Source organism: Otolemur garnettii, unplaced genomic scaffold (assembly GCF_000181295.1).
Source record: "Otolemur garnettii isolate 467f Iridium unplaced genomic scaffold, OtoGar3 scaffold00002, whole genome shotgun sequence".
Taxonomy (NCBI): domain Eukaryota; kingdom Metazoa; phylum Chordata; class Mammalia; order Primates; family Galagidae; genus Otolemur; species Otolemur garnettii.
Genome location: NW_003852397.1, coordinates 2,847,308 through 2,867,801, shown reverse-complemented (window position 1 = coordinate 2,867,801; position 20,494 = coordinate 2,847,308). Strand labels below are relative to the sequence as shown.

The 20,494-nt window shown below is 39.4% G+C and overlaps 1 protein-coding gene and 1 pseudogene across 2 annotated transcripts in view; both read left to right on the top strand.

Moving 5' to 3' along the window:
- Window positions 1-5,528: 5,528 nt before the first annotated feature.
- ATG5 (autophagy related 5) overlaps window positions 5,529-20,494 on the top strand; it is a 145,249-nt gene continuing 130,283 nt past the window's right edge. For both annotated transcript variants that reach the window (XM_012806290.2, XM_023513072.1), the window contains exons 1-2: window positions 5,529-5,831; window positions 19,325-19,488. In XM_012806290.2, coding sequence (XP_012661744.1) covers window positions 19,381-19,488 — 108 coding nt within the window. In that variant the 5' untranslated portion in view covers window positions 5,529-5,831; window positions 19,325-19,380. The remainder of the gene's footprint in view (window positions 5,832-19,324; window positions 19,489-20,494) is intronic.
- LOC100944554 lies at window positions 16,097-16,441 on the top strand (annotated as a pseudogene).

Below are 20,494 nucleotides of genomic sequence, written 5' to 3'. Positions count from 1 at the left end.
GTTAGATTTGTGGTTAAGCCAGAAACCTTTTGTGTGTGTGCGTGAAATGTTACCATTAAAAAAATTCATTTTGATACCTGTGGAAATGGAAAGAATATAAAATATGTATTTTTTTGTTTTAAAAACATTTGAAGGGCCAAAGAGTTTTTATCTATCACTCTTGCTAACTGACAAAGGCTGAGTATGTATAACTCTTGTGTGCTTTTTCATAGATAAATTGTAGCCACAAAAGATGTCAAGGTAGGTGAGGGTTAATGACTTCTCAATCATATGCTTATGAGGTTTGAATGAAAATCAGTCTTAGATCAAATTCTGATGCACATAGAGATATTTATTAAACAAAATGGTTAATACAACTTGCTCTGTTGATGTATTTGGTGAAACTCCAGTTCTCTGCCTTTTCAGGTGCTCTCCTTGTCTCCTTGCAGAAAAGATTAACTAAGAAAGATGGAGACTTTACCTCTTTCATGTTTACATGGATGGAGCTAGAACATATTCTTCTTAGCAAAGTATCTCAAGAATGGAAGAAAAAGTATCCAATGTACTCAGCCCTACTATGCAACTAATTTATAGCTTTCTTATGAAAGCTATCACTCAATTATAGCCCAAGAAGAAGGGGGAAAGGGAAGAGGGAGGGAAGGAGAGGGGAGGGGAGGGGAGAGAATGGGTGGAGAGAGGGTGATTGGTGGGACCACACCTATGGTGCATCCTATAAGGGTACATGTGAAACGTACTAAATGTAGAATATAAGTGTCTTAACACAATAACTAAGAAAATGCCATGAAGGCTATGTTAACCAGTTTGATGAAAATATTTCAAATTGTGTATAAAACCAGCACATTGTATCCCATGACTGCATTAATGTACACAGCTATGATTTAATTTTAAAAAGATTTACTCAAGGCAGATGTAGCATATTGATAAAACTAAATTCCATAGTCCCATAGAATTCTAATAGAAGACATAAGAAAACTGAGAAGTGAAGCTTCAGGCTTCACAGATTCCTATGCTTTGTTCCTGCAAGAGTGGCAGGAACCTCTAAAATGCTTAGTCAATCCACATTTTAAAATTTTGCTAATTTCATGAATTAGATTTTACTTTTAATATTTATTATCCTTTCTAAAGTTGCTCTGTGCATTTATTATTAGCTATTATTAATGCAGAAAGAGGACAAAAAGCCCACAGACACTACACAATTTCACAAGACACATTTCAGGGGGGAAAAAGTAACTGAGATGGATCAACAGTGTCCTAGGAGCTTGGAGGATGCATTCCTGGGATGGGTGGACCTCTAATTTCTCATGGAGGGGGTCTCATTCCTGGAGGGGGCATGTGAGCTGGGGGAAGCCCGATTAGTGGGCCCCTGGGAGTCATTAATACCTCTGTCTACAAGTGGGAGTGGGGCCCTCCATCCTGGTGGGTACTGCATGGGGGTACTCCATATTGACAGTGGCACTCCAGTGCCTTTCCCCTATGGGGTCATTACCTGCTGGGATGGTTCCCTAACTTCTTGGACCAGGACTGCTAATTCAGCAGGAGCCTGTGGAATCAGGATACAAGCTCCTCTGCCAGCTTCCCTACCAACTCCAAGGCCTCCTGCAGCTCCAGCAAGTGATACCCAAGCAATGCCAGTATGTTTGGGGAGGGGTAAGACCTCCACAGTCATGGATATCAATTTCTTTCCATGCAACAACACTGGACCCAAAACCCACTTTTCTTCACTTTTTTTTTTCTTGGCTGCTTCACATTCTTTCGCTTGATCTTTCTGAACTCATCACAATCACAGAGGATCAAGTTCATACACCTGTCAAAAGCCCTAAAGGCTCCAGTGAAGACTGGGGCATTTTGCAGGATACATCTTGTTCTATAGTCAATGTGTGGCAGCATCTTGCTATTTGTGCCTGCAGTCACAATTACCCCAAATCTGATGTCTACAGTAAATTTTGTGATCTTTAAGACCTAAGGGAAGTCTATAGGTAAGGGTACAATGCAGGTGTGGCCACACGGTGTGGCCTTAGGTCACAGAAGAGCTACAAGATATTTGAAACTATTGGAATTTGAAGTACAGGGACAGGAGGCTAGAAGGAAAGAAGAAATCAATCATAACAGGCCTTGTTAAAAATCTGAAGTTGGCCCAGAAAAAAATCACTAAAAAGCATGAATTAGAAGAGTGATATGGAGTGGATCTTAGAGAATGTACAATGGTTGAAATAAAATGAAAAATAGATGGTGCTAGGGACAAGTGAACCAAGACTGTAGTCAGGGAGACCCAGGTAGGAAACTATCCTAAACATTTAGGTCAGAAGTGGTGAAGGTTAAAGGAGGGATTTTAGTGCGATAGGAGAACACCAGGCTGAAGGAAGAATGAAGGGTAGTGAAGAAAATCTAAGAAAGGGTAGCGAAGAAAATCTAAGAGACAGAATAATTGGGTGGAGCATGGTCAGAGGAGCTAGAGCTGAAATAAAAGAATTAAATTTGACTTAACTCATCCTCTGAAATCAGCAGAACGGAGATAAAAGAGAGCAGATAGGACCTTGGGTCAGGAAGTAATGTCATGTAAGAGTTCATGGGGGTTCGAAGAGAGATATTAGCTTATAGGAAAGGAGATTTAAATTAGTTTAGAGTAAAGAAAGTTATGATTCGACTGGTTTGAATTTTACAAGCTGTGAGGCATACAAAAACAAAAGTCAGATTTTATAACTGTGAACTATTATAGTGAGAAGGAAAGAAGAGCTCATAGTATTAACAAAGACTTCTCTGGAATCTCTGCTTTGAAATCAGAAGTTTGGAGGACTTGTGTATTTGACTTTTCTTGAAATCAAGACTTTATAAACAAATTCACACAAGTCAATTGGCTGCCTGAGTATTACCCAAAATGAATGGAGGCTTAGGGGAAAATGGTAAGGCCAACCAAAAAGAATTTTTTGAAAGTTATCTTCAAAGGAAAAAATTTTAAAAGATGCAGTATCATTGACTGAGAGAGAAGGCAGTCTGTTGACAAATAGAAAGGACAGAGAACATGGAATCCTTTTTATTTCCAAATTTTGCTCAAGGAGAATAACCATCCGATGGGAAAGAGTACACTAGCTATTTAATAGGAACACTGATAACCATCTATCCATGACTATGTCCGGAGGCAAGGTATGGGGTATGAGGAAAGGCTGCTAGAACTGAAACTGTTTATGCCTGAGTGGGTTATAGGGTACAAAATTGTCTTTTCATATGAGAAATGCTATCTTTTAGAAGAGGAGTTAGATATTTCTTTTTTAGATTGTACATGGAGGAGGAAAAGGGAGGGACAAGGGGTAATAGGAAGAAAACAGGGTCAAAGGAGAACAGTTTCAGGAAGTTTTAGCTGCTATGGTTCTTCCTCATACATAGCTTCCCACCCCTCAACATTTTACTGGATAAATTTTCAACATACATGAAAGTTGAAAGAATTTTTTAGTGAATGCCTATTTATGGTGAACTCACCACATAGATTCTACCATTACAGTTTACTGTACTTGGTTAACCATTCATTTACTCATCTATCCATCCCTCAATCCATTTTATCTTTTTGGATACATTTTAATGTTAATTATATATACTATTTTTGTGAACCACTGGGAAGATGATGCATCTTAACCCCGGAAGCTTTCTTAGGGAGGCTAATGGCTGTTTGCTGGTGAGACTGTAGTTGTGATTTCTGGGTAAATAAGGTGTTGGGGCATTTGAATTTTTCTGACTGCTACCTTACTAAGAAGTGTATTTCTCATTTTTATCTGGTGTACTCCACATACATACTGAAACAAAAATTTCAGGAACCAATATTTATCCATGTAAACTAAAAATAAAATCCTAAGCCTCTGAACACAACTCCTCTAGGCCAAAGGGACCCTAGAGAAACCTAAAAAACTGAGTTCTTGGCCATGATGGGATAGGAGGTCAGACATTTCTCATTAGCATGATGGTAAAATAGATATCATAAGACTGACAGAACAGACGCTGGAAATAAGACACCAAATTATAAATAGGACCTAAGGTCATGCCAGACATGTGTTAAGTCATACATCCCTACCATTAAAAATAAACAAGGTTTTGGGTGGTGCCTGTGGCTCAAAGGAGTAGGGCGCTGGCCCCATATACTGGAGATGCCAGGTTCAAACCTGGCCATGGTCAAAAACACTGCAAAAAAAAAAAAAAAAAAGGTTTTAACTGCTGTAAGATTTTTCTTTTTCTCTAGCAGCTAAGCAGGCACTGGCCTTGGTCTTGGGATGAGCAATATTAAAACAATATGCAGCTCACCACCAGACTGTAACTCCCTGCCACCCATTACAGAAACCTTAATTACAAATTTTGATTGGACTTGAGACTGGTAACTTTTCTCCTGGTAAGATGACTAACCAGAGACTGGGTCTGGCCACTTTCACACAGCCTTCATACTTGAGTTCCACTGTGTCCTGAAAGGAACTTTGATGTATAAGACCTAATTGTATTACATTTAAATGTTAAGTCTCCACCCCCAATTGAAAACAGGTTGTATGTTACATGCATGTTGTTCATGTATGCAGCAGGACCACCTTCATCAATATAGGTCCTCCTGTAATATGTTGAATATTACACTATGCCAATCCATTTAGCATAAATCCTTGTCCCCACTCCTTCCTCCTTCTGCCTACCAGAAGCTCCCCTCTTTAGCCTGATACAACAGCAACCTTACAGGCTATACCCATTTAGAAGAAATAAAGCTTTTCCAGATTTGTATGTCATGCGATTTTAAAGTTGACACCCTTTATATGTGTGAAATATGCTGATATTTTCTATTTTATTTCACTTTAAAAGATGCTTGTCATGATCTTCTAACTTGATTTCAAACTCATGGATTGAAATTCATCATTTGAAAATCAGTGTACTAGTCAACTTCCAAAAAGATTTTTATTTTAAAAAGAATCCTGTGGCGATTACTAGAGTTTTTCTTATCTTCTCAATTATCAGGAACCTGCTTTGAGTCTCAGCAGTACTTAGGATATATGGCATCAGGGCATGTATTATTAAGAGAAAAACATTAAATGCTTAGATGACCCAGTTCAAACATTCTTTAGGAGTAAGTTTACTAATTATTTTCACAAGCAGCAAGATAAAGAGATGAATTCATATATAGTAGTGTTCTGTTAAATAAGGCTATTGATGTCTGCCATAGTTCCAACAAAGTCGAGAAGAGGATCAAATGAGAAAATTAATGTAAAAGCACTTGGGAAACTAATGTTTTATTAATACTGTTATGTGATACCAGGAAGAGGGGGTTGCTGGGATCAAGCTCTAGGGAGGCAGTATTTCAGTATTTTTAAAACTCTCTGTTCTTATACAACGGTTACATTAACCTCTCCAAGCCCCAATCAGTACGCCTTGAAGAGAGACTCCCCTGTGACCTCGTTGGGGTCCGGCCCCCACATCCACCGCTCCGCTCCGTCGGCGCATGCTCAAGAGATGCTCCGGCCTCCTCGCAGGGTTGGGCCAAACTGGGAGGGCGGAGTTCAGGCCACGTGGGGTCTCGTGACGTCATCTCCGGGCGCCGAGGGTGACTGGACCTGTGGTGGGCTTCCAGGGCTCCGCGGCGTTGCAGGTTACATTCGCTGCATACCGGAGGGCGGAAGTGCAGGAGGGCTCGACTCCGACCTCCGCGCCGGTGCTTTCTGCGGCTGCGCGGGCTCTTCGGAGTCCTGCTCCCGCGCCTCCGCAGGACAGTGTGTCAGGCAGGCAGGCTGCACCGCCGCCCCACAGCTCCGCCGGAGCCGGGCATCTGAGCGTCTCCACTGGTGCGGAAGCCGGAGGGGGTGCTGGCGCTTCGGGTAGGGTGTGTGTGTGTGTGTGTGTCCCAGTGTGAGGAAATGCCTGGAGGCGGAGGGTTGGGGAGGGGCCGGGTAGGTGTGGTAAGAAGGAGGGTGAGTAGCTGGCTAGAGCAGCGCCCGCTGGGTTGCGACGGCGGTGAAGGTGGTTCCTCCGGGCAGAGGTGGGTGAGGTGGGGTTGGCGAAACGCCTCCCCTTGAGTCCTCAGGTCGGCTGGAGGGTGTGGCCTGTGCGGGCTCTCTCGGGGAATGTCTGTTCTTTACTAAGATAGGAAAACATAGAGTCGAATCGCAGACTCTAGAGTTCAGTTCAGGACTTGCGTTTTTCGTGGAACAGTTATTTAAGCCGCAATTGTTATACAGGGCAGTTCGATTCTATCCGAAGTCGGTGGGTATTTCCTCCAATTTATCTTCTTCTGGCATTCCTTGTCATGTTAATAATAATATTTAATGCTAACAATGTCATGTTCTGTTGGCAAAACACTTTCACATACTTTAGCTATACTTTGGATTATTTTCAAATCCTACGTGAACTTGAGGAACCTAGGAAACAGGATAGGTTTTAGATTTTTCTGGGGCGTGAAGTGATCCAGCATGTTTTCAGTAATCAGAACCTAGAGACATACCAGACAGCGGCTGAACATCCAAGGCCTTCCAAGAATTCATTTGTTAAATCTCTGAGACCTTGAGAGAGTATTTGGCTCTGAACTGAACTATTTGTAAATTCCATAGAGGCAGTTTTTGGTTGAATTTTTGGTTTTGGTTGAATAACTAGTCAGCCAATGGCCATTTGAAAATAAGAAAGTTGGGCTGAGGGTAGTACTTGAGAGGAATTTTACGCTATAGTTAAACATGTGCTTTGATCTTTAAAGATATGCTACTTAAAATTGGGAGAAATGAACAGAATGAGACTATAGATAAAGTATTTCAGAATAATGCACACACTTCAAGGGTGGGTTCATTTCATTAATTTCTAGGCACTGGACAAATAGTATACAAAAGAATGAACAGTGAACAGAACAATAAAAATCTCTACCATCATGAAGTTCATCTTGCGTTTGGGAGAGAAGACATTAATACAAAAATTAAAGTACTTTCATCCCTGAACCTTGATGTCCTGGAGGAGAGATTCTGGGACCTCCCTAGGATCATAATCCTCAAATACTCAACTCCCTGATATAAAAAGGGGTACTATTTGCATATAACCTCCACACATCTTCCTGTATACTTTAACTTATCACTAGATTGTTTCAACTACCTAATACAGTGTAAACAGTTGTCATATTGTATTGTTTAGCGAATAATGACAAGGGGAAAAGTCTGTACATGTTTAGTGCAGATTCCCTCCTCCCCAAGTATTTTCCATTGTTAACAGTTGAAAAAGAAGCATCACATTAAGAGAGACTTTATTTCTGAGAGCAGTTTGCAAACCAGGGAGATGTGCTCCCAGGAGAACACAGGGAGGGGTCACCCATTATAGAAAAAGTTCCTGCCTAGGTTCCCACTCTGGTTCACTATATAAATGAGGGATGCAAATGTGGTTAGTTCTGATTGGTTGATGTTAAGAGTGATTGTAGGTCTAGGTGATTAAATGGGACTTTCTATGAGCTCTGGGGCGCAGGAACAGACAAGTTATGAGAGTCCCAAAGTTTTGTTTTCTTCTGGGAGTGAAGAGTGCATGTGTGACCTCTGGTCAGCCAAGGGCCACTTGGCTCCATTTTGAATTTAGGCCAGTTAGCCACTCAGGATCCATCTTGAAGGATTGACTCTTTCAAAGTTCACACCATCCCTGGTTGGTTGAATTCAAAGATGCAGAATTCATGGTTATGGAGAGCTGATTGTGTATGTCAGGTGGTGAAAAGTTCTAGAGAGAAAACAGTAAAGCAATGAAGGAGAATGAGGAATGCTCGAGGTGTGGGTAGGAGATGCCAGTGATGGCCATAGAAAAGTTGGTATTTGAGCAGAGACCCAAAGATAATAAAGAGGGGTGCCGTGTGGAAAGACCCATTAGAACTACCACAGAGGCTCCAAGGCAAGGGCATACCATCTAGTTTGGCTGGCAAAGAATGAGCAAGGGAGAGGAGTAATAGATACTTAGGTGGGAATGGGTCCAGGTGATGTAGGGATTTCTAGGACTTAGTAAGAACTTTAGTTTTTTGAGATGGGATTTGCTTTGAGTGAGGTATGGAGTAAATATATCTAACTTACATTTTAAAGGATCTGTCTGATTGCTATGTTGACTGTGCAGCAGGGGCAGAAATAATGAGAGCTTTAGTAGGCCATTGCATTTATTTAGGTTAAAAGTCAAAGTGACTTGGATTAGGGTTTAATAGTGGAGATGATGTGAAATGACTAGATTCTAGACTTGTTTTGAAGCCAGAGCAGTTAGGTGGAAGAAGAGTCAGTCAGGATGACTCCAAGGTTTATGGCCTCAGCAACTAAAGAACAGAACTATTGCTTCGTGAAATGGGAAAGACCACAGAGTAATGTAACAGGAGGAGGTAATATCTGAAGTCATTTTTGGTTTTGCACATGTTAAATGTCAATATGTAGTGGTATATAGGAAACCAGTTCCGACGAGAAGACTGGACTGAAGATAAGAAAGTGGGAGTTGTAAATGTATAAATGGTATTTAAAACCTGGAGAGAGATCTCCAAGGGAGTGGTTCAAGGACTGAGACCTGGGGCATTTCAACGTTTAGAGGGACAGACCTCTTACAAAATTAGTACAGAATGCTCCATTCATCCCCCCTGGCTGGTGCTGTTCAGGAAAACCTGTTGGGAATCACTGATCCATAGTAACAGGGTAGAAGGAAATAGAAAGCAAGATCTTTAGCTGAGAGGATGAAAGGAGGCATGAAACTTTGAGGGAGGAGAGATATGGAATAGTGATGTGGGAAAGTGGAAGAATAAATGGGCTAGGGAAATGTAGGAACACGAGGCAGTACTTGGGGCCCAGTTTTGAGGTTTGTGTTCATTAATTTAAAAGGAGACCAGCCAGTATAGATTATTAATTTTAGACACATTTAGTAAGTATTTGATATTTCTAGGTGGTTGAGGATTTTTGTCAACAAAGATACCTTCAGGTAGTAGGTTAGTCTTCTTGATATGTAGTGTGAAATATACTGTGCCATTTGCTGAATGACTGATTGGTTAACAGTTGTTGTTGGTTAGGCATCTACTCTGCCCTAGGCCCTGAATTAAATGCAAGAAAAAGAACAGTCTAGAATAGCCCCTGCACTCAGGAATTTTACTTCCAGTAGATTGCATCATGGATTAGGATTTTTATGGATTTAAACCATTGCCTTCGAATTAGATGGATGATGGTGATGGAGAGGGACATTCTTTCTAAAATAACAAAATTTGCTGAATTTAAAGGCATGACTATTGATATGGCAGAGAGTTTAGGTGGAAAATTTCTGAAGTAGCTGGGTTTATATATTTTCTCCATCATTTAACAAAAATTCCATAGCTTACTATGTGCTAATTATGGTAATACTGGGAATGAGAAGATAAATGTGACTCAATATCTGCAGTCAAGGAACTCTCAGTTCAATGTTGGGAGGGACAAGAGGCAGATAAGATAAAAAGAAAACTGTGATACTGGTAGTAAGTGTTATTTATTAAAGGAATAATTAGACTGGAGACTGCTTAGGGCAGTGGTTTTCAACCTTCATAATGCCGTAACCCTTTATGTTGGGGCCGTAACCTTTTATGTGGGGACTCCCCAACCATAAAATTATTTTCGGATAGAGGAGTGGTGTCTCAGTTCCTAAGACCATCGGAAATATGTGTTTTCCAGTGGTCTTAGGTGACCCCTGTGAAAGGGTCATTCGACCCCAAAGGGGTCGGAACCCACAGGCTGAGAACCGCTGGCTTAGGGGAAAGCTTCCCAAGGAGCTGCTGATAAGCTGAATCTTTAAAGATTAAGAGTGACCAAGAGAGAATTAAATAGTTGGCCAGAAGAGGAAGGAAAGAGTGTTCAAGCAGAGGGACTGTGGAAACATGGTGAAGCTGTATATTAAATGTATACACCATTTATCTATAAAACCCCTAACAGCCCTGTGAAAGTTAGAATTGTCTTCATTTCACAGATAGGAGGTTCAGAGAGGATGGGTTTGTTGTTTATATATACATAACTAACAGGTGGAAGTCAGGGTTTAAACCCAGCTGAGTCTGATTTCAAAGCCCCTTAACTACCTTGCTGTATTGCCTGTTGTCAGTGTTTAAATCTACCTTGTCATTATTCTTTATCCCTCAATCATTTTTTACCAATTTCTATTCATTTTTCCTTGGAAATCTCATCTGTCTCTCACCAGTTCACTGACTCTATAGGTCAGGTGCTCTTTACTGTATGCCTTCGTTTCTGAAATTAACTTCCTGGTAGCTTCTCTGATTTGAGGCTCTCTTTCAGTGTACTGCTACCAGGAAATTGTTTTTGTTTCACTATTATAAAACTTTATAGGCTCTCTGGGCCTGGTTTATGAAATTGAGAGCCATAGTCTTCTATTTGGCATGTTTCATGATCCTGTCTCATTTTACATTTACAGATTGACATTAAAGAAATAATAATTGCATGCCTTTCTTAGCACTTAATGCACTTATGCATCCATTACTGTATCAAACACTTTATAGATTTTTTTCCTCAGAACAACCTTGTGACTTGGGTATTATCCGTTATATTCATAGGTAAAGAAATTGAGGCTTAGTGATGTAAGCCTAGGCTCACATGTTATATTTAAACATATTGTGACATCAGCTTTTTCATTACTACTACCAAATTTCCTAAAAGGTGGGTACATTTGTTACTCCTGCCCTCTTCCTGCATTTATTGATGCTATTTTGCCTAATCAGAATATTTGTCTGTCCATATTTATCCTTTCTTTAAGTTCCACATCTTCTAAAATTCTTCTTTGAACAATGTAGAATATATTAACATTTAATTCCCACTCTGTACCCCTTTTTGAAAGTTCTCACAAAGTAACAATTATACCGTGGACATAAGGAAGTTTTGGAGATGGAAGGATATTGACAATCAGTATAGTATGATTCAAAGAATCTTACCTACATTCTGGTTAAGAATGTGGCTTCTCATTTTGGCTCTGCCATTTATTAGCTATAAGGTTTTAGAAAAATCATCTTAACATCTTCATCTCAAATTTATCATTTGAAAAATGGGAATAGGCTTGAGTGTATGAAGTATGAGGTAATATAAAATATGTAATGTTCCTGAAGTTACTTGATATATATAATCTGTTATCTAATTATTATTATTTAATCTGTCCTGGTCACCTCATTTTCCAGGCAGGATTCTGTTTGGTTCTGTGAATTTGTATTCGTGTACTGTTTTTCCAACAAATTCAAATTTAGTAAACATTTTTTGAGCATCTGCTATATTCCAGACACTGTTCCAAGTGTCAGATGAAAAGATGAATGAAATATCCTTTCCCCCAGAGAATGCATTACGGTGTACTAGAGGAGACGTGCAAGTAACTGTCATTATTATAAATTATAAGTGCTGTAGTAGAGGAAAAAGGAGGATTCTGGCTGATCATACATAGAAGGTTATTTTTAGCTGTATCCTAAAAGATGTTGAAGTTTGAAGATGAGGTGGAGAAGGTTGCTTTGGGGTTAGGGAACTACCAGCGTGAGTGAAGGCATGAAAAGGACATGAAAGTACAGAGTATGTTTAGTAGATTTGGAGATTATTATACCTCTAGGCAATGATTGAGATTTTTTAAAATTTATTATTATTTTCATTATTTTTTATTCCCCAGCACCTGCCACAGAGCTAGGCATATCAGATGAATAAATATTTGACTCTATTAAATGTTACTGGCAGTGCTCAATGGAAAATTTCTATCTATTGTTTTCCTGTATTCTTCTAACTACTATAAACAGGAATTGTATGTTATAGAATGTTATATAATGCTTTTGATTATTCCTCGTTCTTTTCAGTGATTTTTGAAACATGTTTTGTTGGTTCTATAAATTATAATGATAGATAACCTTTGTAGTACATATTATATGATCACCACTTTTTAAGTGCTTTACATGTATTCATTCTTTTAATTCTTTTTCCCATTTTACAGATGAAAAATCTGAGATATAGAGAATTTAATTGACTTATTTGAGGTCACATAGTAAGTGGAGAAGGTAGGTTTTAGATTCCTGTAGTCTGGCTCCACATTTTACATTTTTAACCTCTATACTAATAGTGCCTCTCGAGAGTTAAATTTTGTTTTCCTGCCTCTTTAAAAAAGGATTATTGAAAATGTACATCCTTTAATTTTATCCATTTATTACCAATTTTGCTTACACATGTTTAAAGTTAAGTATATTTCCTAGAGATGTGCTTTCTTACATAAACCACTAGAGGTAAACATTTATTAACATTGAAAGATTAACATTTTAATGTTCTATAAATTTAGGTCTGGATATTTTGAGGGAGCAAAGTAGCATCATTTGCAGTTTTCATAAATCTGTTTCAGAGTCTGTTTGTTTTGTACCATTAGCTACCTTGGCTTTGTTAATGGTGGGGGGGAAACAATCTCTGTAAAATAATTGAAAGAAGTTTATTCTGAGCCAGATGTGTATGGCTGGCCTGAAGATGTCTTGAGGAAATGTGTGCCCAGTAGCTGGATTACAGTTTGGTTTTATACATTCATGGAGATAGGAATTACATTAAGACAGTAGGATCCTAACTCAGTATGTGGAGGTCATACATTGGTTTGGCCAGAAAAGGGGACGTCTTAAAGGTGGGGAAGTTTATAGGTTATAGATGAGTTTAAAGATTCTTTGATTTGTTACTGGTTAAAGAAATGAAGCTGTTAGAGCAACAGTCTGGTAGTGGCTCCAGGTAGGTGCTGAAATAATTGAAAAAAGTGAGTAAAATTTTAGCAGGAAGAGAAGTTTTATTAATTAACTATTAGCAGCTTGTACAGCAAGGTAGGCCCTGGCCTAGTGACTTTATGCTCTGTGGAAAGTGCAGTTTTTGGATTTTGTGCACAACTTTGAGGAGTACCAGCTGCTTCTTGGAAATCTAAAATGTTGGATTTCAAGATAGCTGCCTGTGTCCTAAAATGTTGATGTTTCAGGTAGCTGCCTGCGTCCTTGGTTGTTGGAGTGTTCTTGGTTAAAAACTGACCAGACTCTCCAAAGTAAGGCAAGCATGAAACAAAGTTTACAGAGTAAGAGCAAGGTATAGGCTCACAGAATGAATGGGCCCCACTGTTTCAATAAAGAAAAGGCAACGAGGCCAAAGGGTCATGGCTAGTGGTTCTCTTTTATACCACCTGGGTTGGGCCTACCTCATGGTTCAGAGGTCACCTTGGAACCAGAGTCTTACTGTACATGCAGACCTCACATGAGCTGCTCTGAGAGACCCTAGTGGGAGTTTGACCACATGATAATTAGTTGTAAGGCTGTTCTAGGTCACCAGTAAGTACCTATTGGTAGGCTAGAGAGTCTTTTGCATCTTTTTTTAGTTGGTATCCTAAGTTCTAATTGGTAGAGTGCTCCCTCCTCTCCAGGTGTGAGCAATCACTTGGGACAAAATTAAGGTGGGAGGTACCAAGATGGTCTCCTTGGTCTCCTTCCCAGTCTTAACTAACAAAACTACCTACCTAATAAAGCTTTGTCTAAAGGTTTAGAATGTTAAGATGTCTGTTAATCAGAGACCAGTTCCACTGGACATTTAGGACATTTACAGATACTCAAGCTATCTGTTGAGTAAATTGGTGGCCTGCAGGGGTGGTTTAAGCTTTGCCTTGTATAGCCTTTGGTACATTAATCTCTTCCTTACAAAGGAAATCTCCAAAAAGGGAAGGGAAATGAAGGCTTGTCTGAATTCCCTTCTCTTGGCCAGCAATTCAGCTTTAGGGTTTTCTGGGGTCTCTTTGGCCAATGGGGTGGGAGGTCCATCCAGTCATATAGGGGGCTTAGGGTTTTATTTTATTTTTCAGCTCTTGTCAGCTCTTCCCTTGAAGTCATATAAGAAATATATATGTAAGAAACAGTGATATATGGGAAATGAGGTACCATTTTATCTTTCCTTCGTTTTTATATCTAAAATCCTTCGGTAGAACTTTTGCTGGAACACAAGACTATTTATTTTTTAATTTCAAATTAACATAAGGGTACAAATTTTTGGGTTACATTGTTCTTCCAAGGTAAAGTTCTGGTCATGTTATACACCCTCACTTATGTGCATGTTAGCTGTGGTCTCACCTCATGCCCTCCCTCCTTCTTCTAGTTGTCCCCTCTGCCCCCATGATCCTCTACCCCTGTATTAGATTATATTTGTGTTTTATTGTTCATATGAGCATATAATTGCTTATATATTGGTTTCAAATCAGTGTGGAGTATATTGGATATTTATTTTTCCATTCTTGTAATACTTTACTAAGAATAGTGCATTTCAATTCTATTCAGGTAAATGTAAAAGCTATAAAGTCTGCATCATTTTTAATGACTGAATAGTATTCCATGGTATACATATACCACAGTTTGTTGATCATGGGTTGATGGGCAACTAGATAGCTTCCATGACTTGGCAATTATGAATTGAGCTGCAATAAACATTCTGATGCAAATGTCTTTGTGGTAAAATGATTTTTGTTCTTTTGGGTAGATATCTAGTAATGAGATTGCAGGATCAAAGGGAAGGTCTACTTTTAGATCTTAGAGCAGGTGTCCTCAAACTACAGCCTGCAGGCTACATCAGCCCGCCTAGGACATTTATCCAGCCTGCTGGGTGTTTTTGCCGCTGCTGCCTGTCCTGCTTAGCAGCCAACTTGTCCCGGGGCCTGCAGTCCGGCCCTCCAATGGTCTGAGAGACAGTGAACTGGCCCCTTGTTTAAAAAGTGTGAGGACCCCTGTCTTAGAAGATTCTCCGTACTTCTCTCCAAAAAGGTTATATTAGTTTGCAGTCTCACCAGCAGTATAGAAGTGTTCCCTTCTCTCCACATCCATGCCAGCATCTGGTGTTTTGGGGCTTTATGATGTGGGCAATCTTTCTGGAGTTAGATGATATCTTAGAATGGTTTTGATTTGCATTTCCCTGATGATTAAAGATGATGAGCATTTTTTCATGTGTTTGTTGGTCATTCGTTTGTCATCCTTGGGGAAGTTTTGTTCAAATCTCTTGCCCACTTATAGAGGGGGTTGTTTAGGAACATAAGACTTCAGAAGCAAAGCTTGTAGTTTAAAGACTTTATGTGTTCTCTCTTCCCCTTAAGTCTATATTTGTATCACTTGTGGGGAGAGACTCTCAGAAACAACAAAAAAGAGAGCATTGACTGTATGTTTTTACTATTTTTTTTTTTTTTTTTTGAGACAGAGTGTCATGATGTTGTCCTGGGTAGAGTGCTGTGGTGTCACAGCTCACAGCAACCTCCAACTCTTGGGCTTAAACAATTCTCTTGCCTCAGCCTCCCAAGTAGCTGGTACTACAGGTGCCTGTCACAATGCCCAGGTATTTTTTTTGTTGCAGTTGTGATTGTTATTTTAGCTGGCCTGGACTGGGTTCAAACCTGCCAGCCTCCGCGTATGTAACGGGCACCCTACCCACTGAGCTACGGGCGCCACCCAAGTATGGTTTTACTCTTAACACATGGAAGGGAGAAGCAAAAGAGAATGCCACAGAAAAAGGATGGTCAAGTGTTCTCATCTGGCAGGCTAGAGGGAAGAGAAGGGAGCCACGGTCATATGCTTGATATTTTGGTTTATGGTGATCCCTGTCTATTAATAAACACAGCTCTAATGGTGTCCTGGAATCTTGTTGCCATATGGGTCTTGTAGAAAAGCGATGTCGCGGAGAATAAGCACGCTTATTGAAATTGTGTTTTAAATAAAGGTGACCATCTGCTCGCTTAGGCAAAATGGCAAGCTTCTTTATTTGTGGTTGGTTTATATAGGGAATTTTGTACATGCGCACAATACAGCAATGACCTCATTGATCCATTTAAATGTGACTACCTCTAATTACCTTCCGGTAATCACTCAACATACACCTTTTGACATAACCCTTTCAACATAACCCAATTTAGCATAACTTAATGGAGAACATGTTAGCCATTACTTCTTTGTTCTTATCTGATTATGCCTGAGGCTATGGAGGAACAAGGTAGATTGAATACCTGCCCTTGTTGGCCTTGCCGTTTGGAGGCTGTTACTTCGAATCTTTAAATAAGGCATAAAGAAACTTCTTAGGCGAGAGCGCCAGTGGGGGGAAGTGAGGGCTGTGGACGCTGAGTTTCATGATTTCATCGTAGAGACAGTTCTACTATAGAGATGGTCAACGTACCTAAAACCCGAAGAACTTTCTGTAAGAAGCGTGGCAAGCATCAGCCTCACAAAATGACTCAGTATAAGAAGGGCAAGGATTCCTTGTATGCCCAAGGAAAGCAGTGCTATGATCGAAAGCAGAGTGGCTGTGGCAGTCAGACAAAGCCAATTTTTCGGAGGAAGGCTAAAACCACAAAGAAGATTGTGCTAAGTCTGGAATGTGTTTAGCCTAACTGCAGATCCAAGAGGATGCTGGCTGTTAAGAGATGCAAGCATTCTGAACTGGGAGGAGATAAGAAAAGAAAGGGCCAAGTGATCCAGTTCTAAACTTTGAGACATTTTTGTCTTTTTGAGGAGAAATTGTTGAAACTTTAGAAAAATTACCTGTAGGGAAATAAATATGATGATATTAAAAAAATAAAGAAACTTCTTGGGCATACAGGAATTTGTGTGTAAACCTCTGCTCCCATGTAGGCCTTAAGTCAGGACGTTTTTGCTGGAACCTATTATAAGGAATTTTCAGGCTGGACTTCTCAAAAGCCTTTCAGGTGCCCAAGTTTCATCTGTGCTGTTAAATATCTGTATGCATTGGGTAAATTCTTCTTCTCTCGAGGTCCCTGAGCATATTCCATTCCTGGACCTGTCAGCAAGCTACCTTCGTTACTTACCACAGATCAGGAAAGGTTACTGATGGGTATCTGGCCAGTTTTCCCAAGGGCTTTTTTATTGGCCTTATAAAGTCAACCTTAATTCCTTAACGCAGTAAATGCTGTTCCAGCCTAAGCCTTTATCATGTTAGGCTCACAACCAACCTGGCCACATGGGATTCTGCCTCAATTTCTTACAAGTATGCCTGCACAAAGTCTTTTCACTGCTCTTTCTCAAACAGCTATTTTGGCCAGAGGCATTCTTGAGAGAAGGGTAGTGCTTGGAGAGGAAGTCAGGATGCCTTTCCTTACGTGGTCATACACACCTTAATTTTGAATTCCCTGCTTCTTCTGAGGAGAAAACCATCCACTGTGGCAATATTGGTAATGTCCTTTCAATTTTAAATTTGTAATTACATTTTATTTTCTTAAAGTCTCTTCTTTGAAGAGCTCTTTGCCTCAAATTGTTCTCTCTTCGTGGGCAAGTGGGAATCTCAGTTGTAGCTATTGATTGATTGGATGTTGATGGTCACAAAAACTACTGCTTACCATTTTATATCAGATTCAGTTTTAGATTTATTTATTTGTCATACATAATATGGATTTTATTTATTCCTGTCACTAGTAAATTAATTTTTTAAGACACAGTCTCACTCTGTTGCCCCAGGCTAGAGTGCCATGATGTCAGAGCTCACAGCAACCTCAACCTCCTGGGCTCAAGTGATCCTTTTGCCTTAGCCTCCCAAGTGGCTAAGACTACAGACACCCACCACAACTCCTGGCTAATATTTCTATTTTTAGTAGAGATGGGATCTCACTCTTAGGCTGTTTTGAACTCCTGAGCTCAAGCAATCCAGTCCCCTTGGCCTCCCAGAATGCTAGGATTAGAGGCGTGAGCCACCACACCCAGCCAGTAAATTTATTTTTAAAAGAGCAAACTACTAATGTAATCAGGAAGTCATGAAGTCTTTCCTGTTTTTCAGTGAGTTAATTTTTTGTAAGTTAATGATTTGTAAACTTGGAGATTTTCTGCTAAGTGCAGAAAGTCAATTGTCATTTGAATTTGAAGGCTATCAGTGTGGAACTATGTGAGGTTTATATGGTTGTGTCTTTTTCTTAAAACAGTCACTTTTATGTATATATATTAATAAAAGCTAAAACACAAGAAAGAGCACTGGGCTCAGATTAAGTACCAGAGTTCTTATCCTGATTTGACTGTTGCCTAGTACTTTTTCTTTGGCTAGATGTTTCCCACTTCTTTCCATTTGTTTACCTGTAGATGACATTGCATCTACATAGTAGATATTTACCTGACATTGTATCTACAGGTAAATAAACAGAAAGAGGCGGGAAACATTCAGCTTTTTCTCCCTTGACTAACTAATTTACGGCAGTCTTTATGTACATGGCTTTGGTCAGTGGAAGAGAAAAGACATGAAACAAGCTTGAATAATTCAGTGGTAATTGAATTTGGCTAAATTCATATAGTTATTTAGAATGTTATGACAGGACACATTATGATTATAAATTAGCTGCCTATGAAAGATGGGAAATATTATTTAGATAAGTGTAGTGACTCTTAGAATCTGGGTGCTGTCTATTGAGTTACTCTAAGCATGTATTGTCAACAGTATTTATTTCAGCATTTACTCGTGTAATGTAGTGGTATTTAATCATAGACTATTAACATTGGAAGACACTTGGATATTACAGATGTTAAAAGCTTTGTCCCAGAATATTTCAGCTTGCAGATTTAGTCCTATATTTGGGGTTCAGGGAATATTCTAATAGTTCAGAGTGGAAGCATTTAGTATTTCACTGGGGCAGAGGACTGTGAGCTTCTTTTGCAGAGTGGGTAGATTTCAGTAGGCAAGAGAAGAACATACCAGCCAGGGGAATGGTAGGACACAGAGTAAGATGTTTAGGAAACCACTTTTGCTAGGTGGTTTATAAAAAGAAGTATAATAAAGAAGACAGGGAATATTGGTGAGATCAAATTGTGGATAGGATGAAATTTAGAATGGAGAATAGGTTTATACAAAGATTTTTAAAGATGATTTTTAAATGTTTTAAAAGATTTTTTACTGTTTTTTTTTTAAATAGTATTTTTACAGGAAGAGAGAATGAACTATTTGGAGTAGGAGAGGTTCAGTATATTTGGTGAGGCAATAGTGATTGTGAGAATGATCCTTTGGAGTTGGGCAGTCAGGGTTCATAGGGAATAGGTGAGGGGTTCTCTCTTGATAAGTAATAGACTCTTCTCGGCTTGAAAAGATGATGCAAGTATAGTTTGATTTTTGACTGTGGTTCATTACTTACATATGTAGTGAACATTACTTGCATATGTAATTTTGAATTAATTCTATGATCTCTTTAAATATATAATACCTCTGCTTTTAGAATTTGTTGTACTGATTTTTTGCATTCATTTTAAAGAATGCTGCTCACGGTTTTTTTGAAGTGAATAATCTTTATGGATTAATTTTTTTCCTATAATCTTTTGTTTTGTGGCAGGCTCATTCAGTCATAAGGATCTGACTAATGCTCTTTATTTTATTTTCAGTTTGGCTTTGGTTGAAAAGAATTTGGCCTGCATGTACTGTCTTAACCACTGGAAGAATGACAGATGACAAAGATGTGCTTCGAGATGTGTGGTTTGGACGAATTCCAACTTGCTTCACTCTGTATCAGGATGAGATTACTGAAAGGGAAGCGGAACCATACTATGTAAGTATGTTGTTGGACGTTAAATTTTGTCCATTTTTATAAAGTTCTAAGAACCGAAAGATTGTTAGCCAATATTTTATATACAACTAATCCATGCTAATTTTGGGGAAAAAAAAAGAAAGAAAACACAGATAAGCAAAAAGAAGGAAATGAAAATCCTATCTAATCCTACCACCCAGAGGACAGAACCACTGTTGACACGTTGACTTTGTTTCTCTTATGCATATATGCACGTATACTGTATGGTATAAAATCATAAACTGTGTGCTGTTTTTCAGTAGGAAGCTATCTTGAAGGTAATAGGTTCAGATTGTAGTTTTTTTGTATTTAGATGGTTCTATGCAGCTACATATATGAACAAAGTATTATTTATTTATTTATTTGAGACAAAGTCTCACTTTGGTAGAGTGCTATGGCATCATAGCTTATAGCAACCTCAAACTCTTAGGCTCAAGCGGTTCTCTTGCCTCAGCTTCTGCAGTAGCTGGGATTATAAGCATGCACCACAACGCCCGGCTATTTTTAGAGATGGGGTCTTGCTCTTGCTCAGCTGATCTCAAACTCCAGTGCTCAAGCAATCCACCCACGTTGGCCTCCCAGAGTGCTGGGATTATAGGCGTGAGCCACTGTGTCTGGCCTAAACAGCTGTGACCTCGATAGAATACCCTGGCATCACAGCTCACAGCAACCTCAAACTCCTGGGCTCAAGCCATTCTCTCGCCTCAGCCCCCTAATTAGCTGGGACTATAGGCACCCACTACAATGCTCAGCTTTTTTTTTTTTTTAGAGAGGGGCGTCTTGCTCTTCCTCAGGCTGGTCTCAAACTCGTGACCTCAGGCAGTCCACCTGCCTCAGCCTCCCAGAGTGCTGGAATTACTGGTCTGAGCCACCGCACCTAGGCTGAACAAAGTATTTTTATAGCTTAATGAATATATGTACACATGTACATACACACATATACACACACATTCATATGTTCTCTGAGCTTAAAATAATATTTATTATA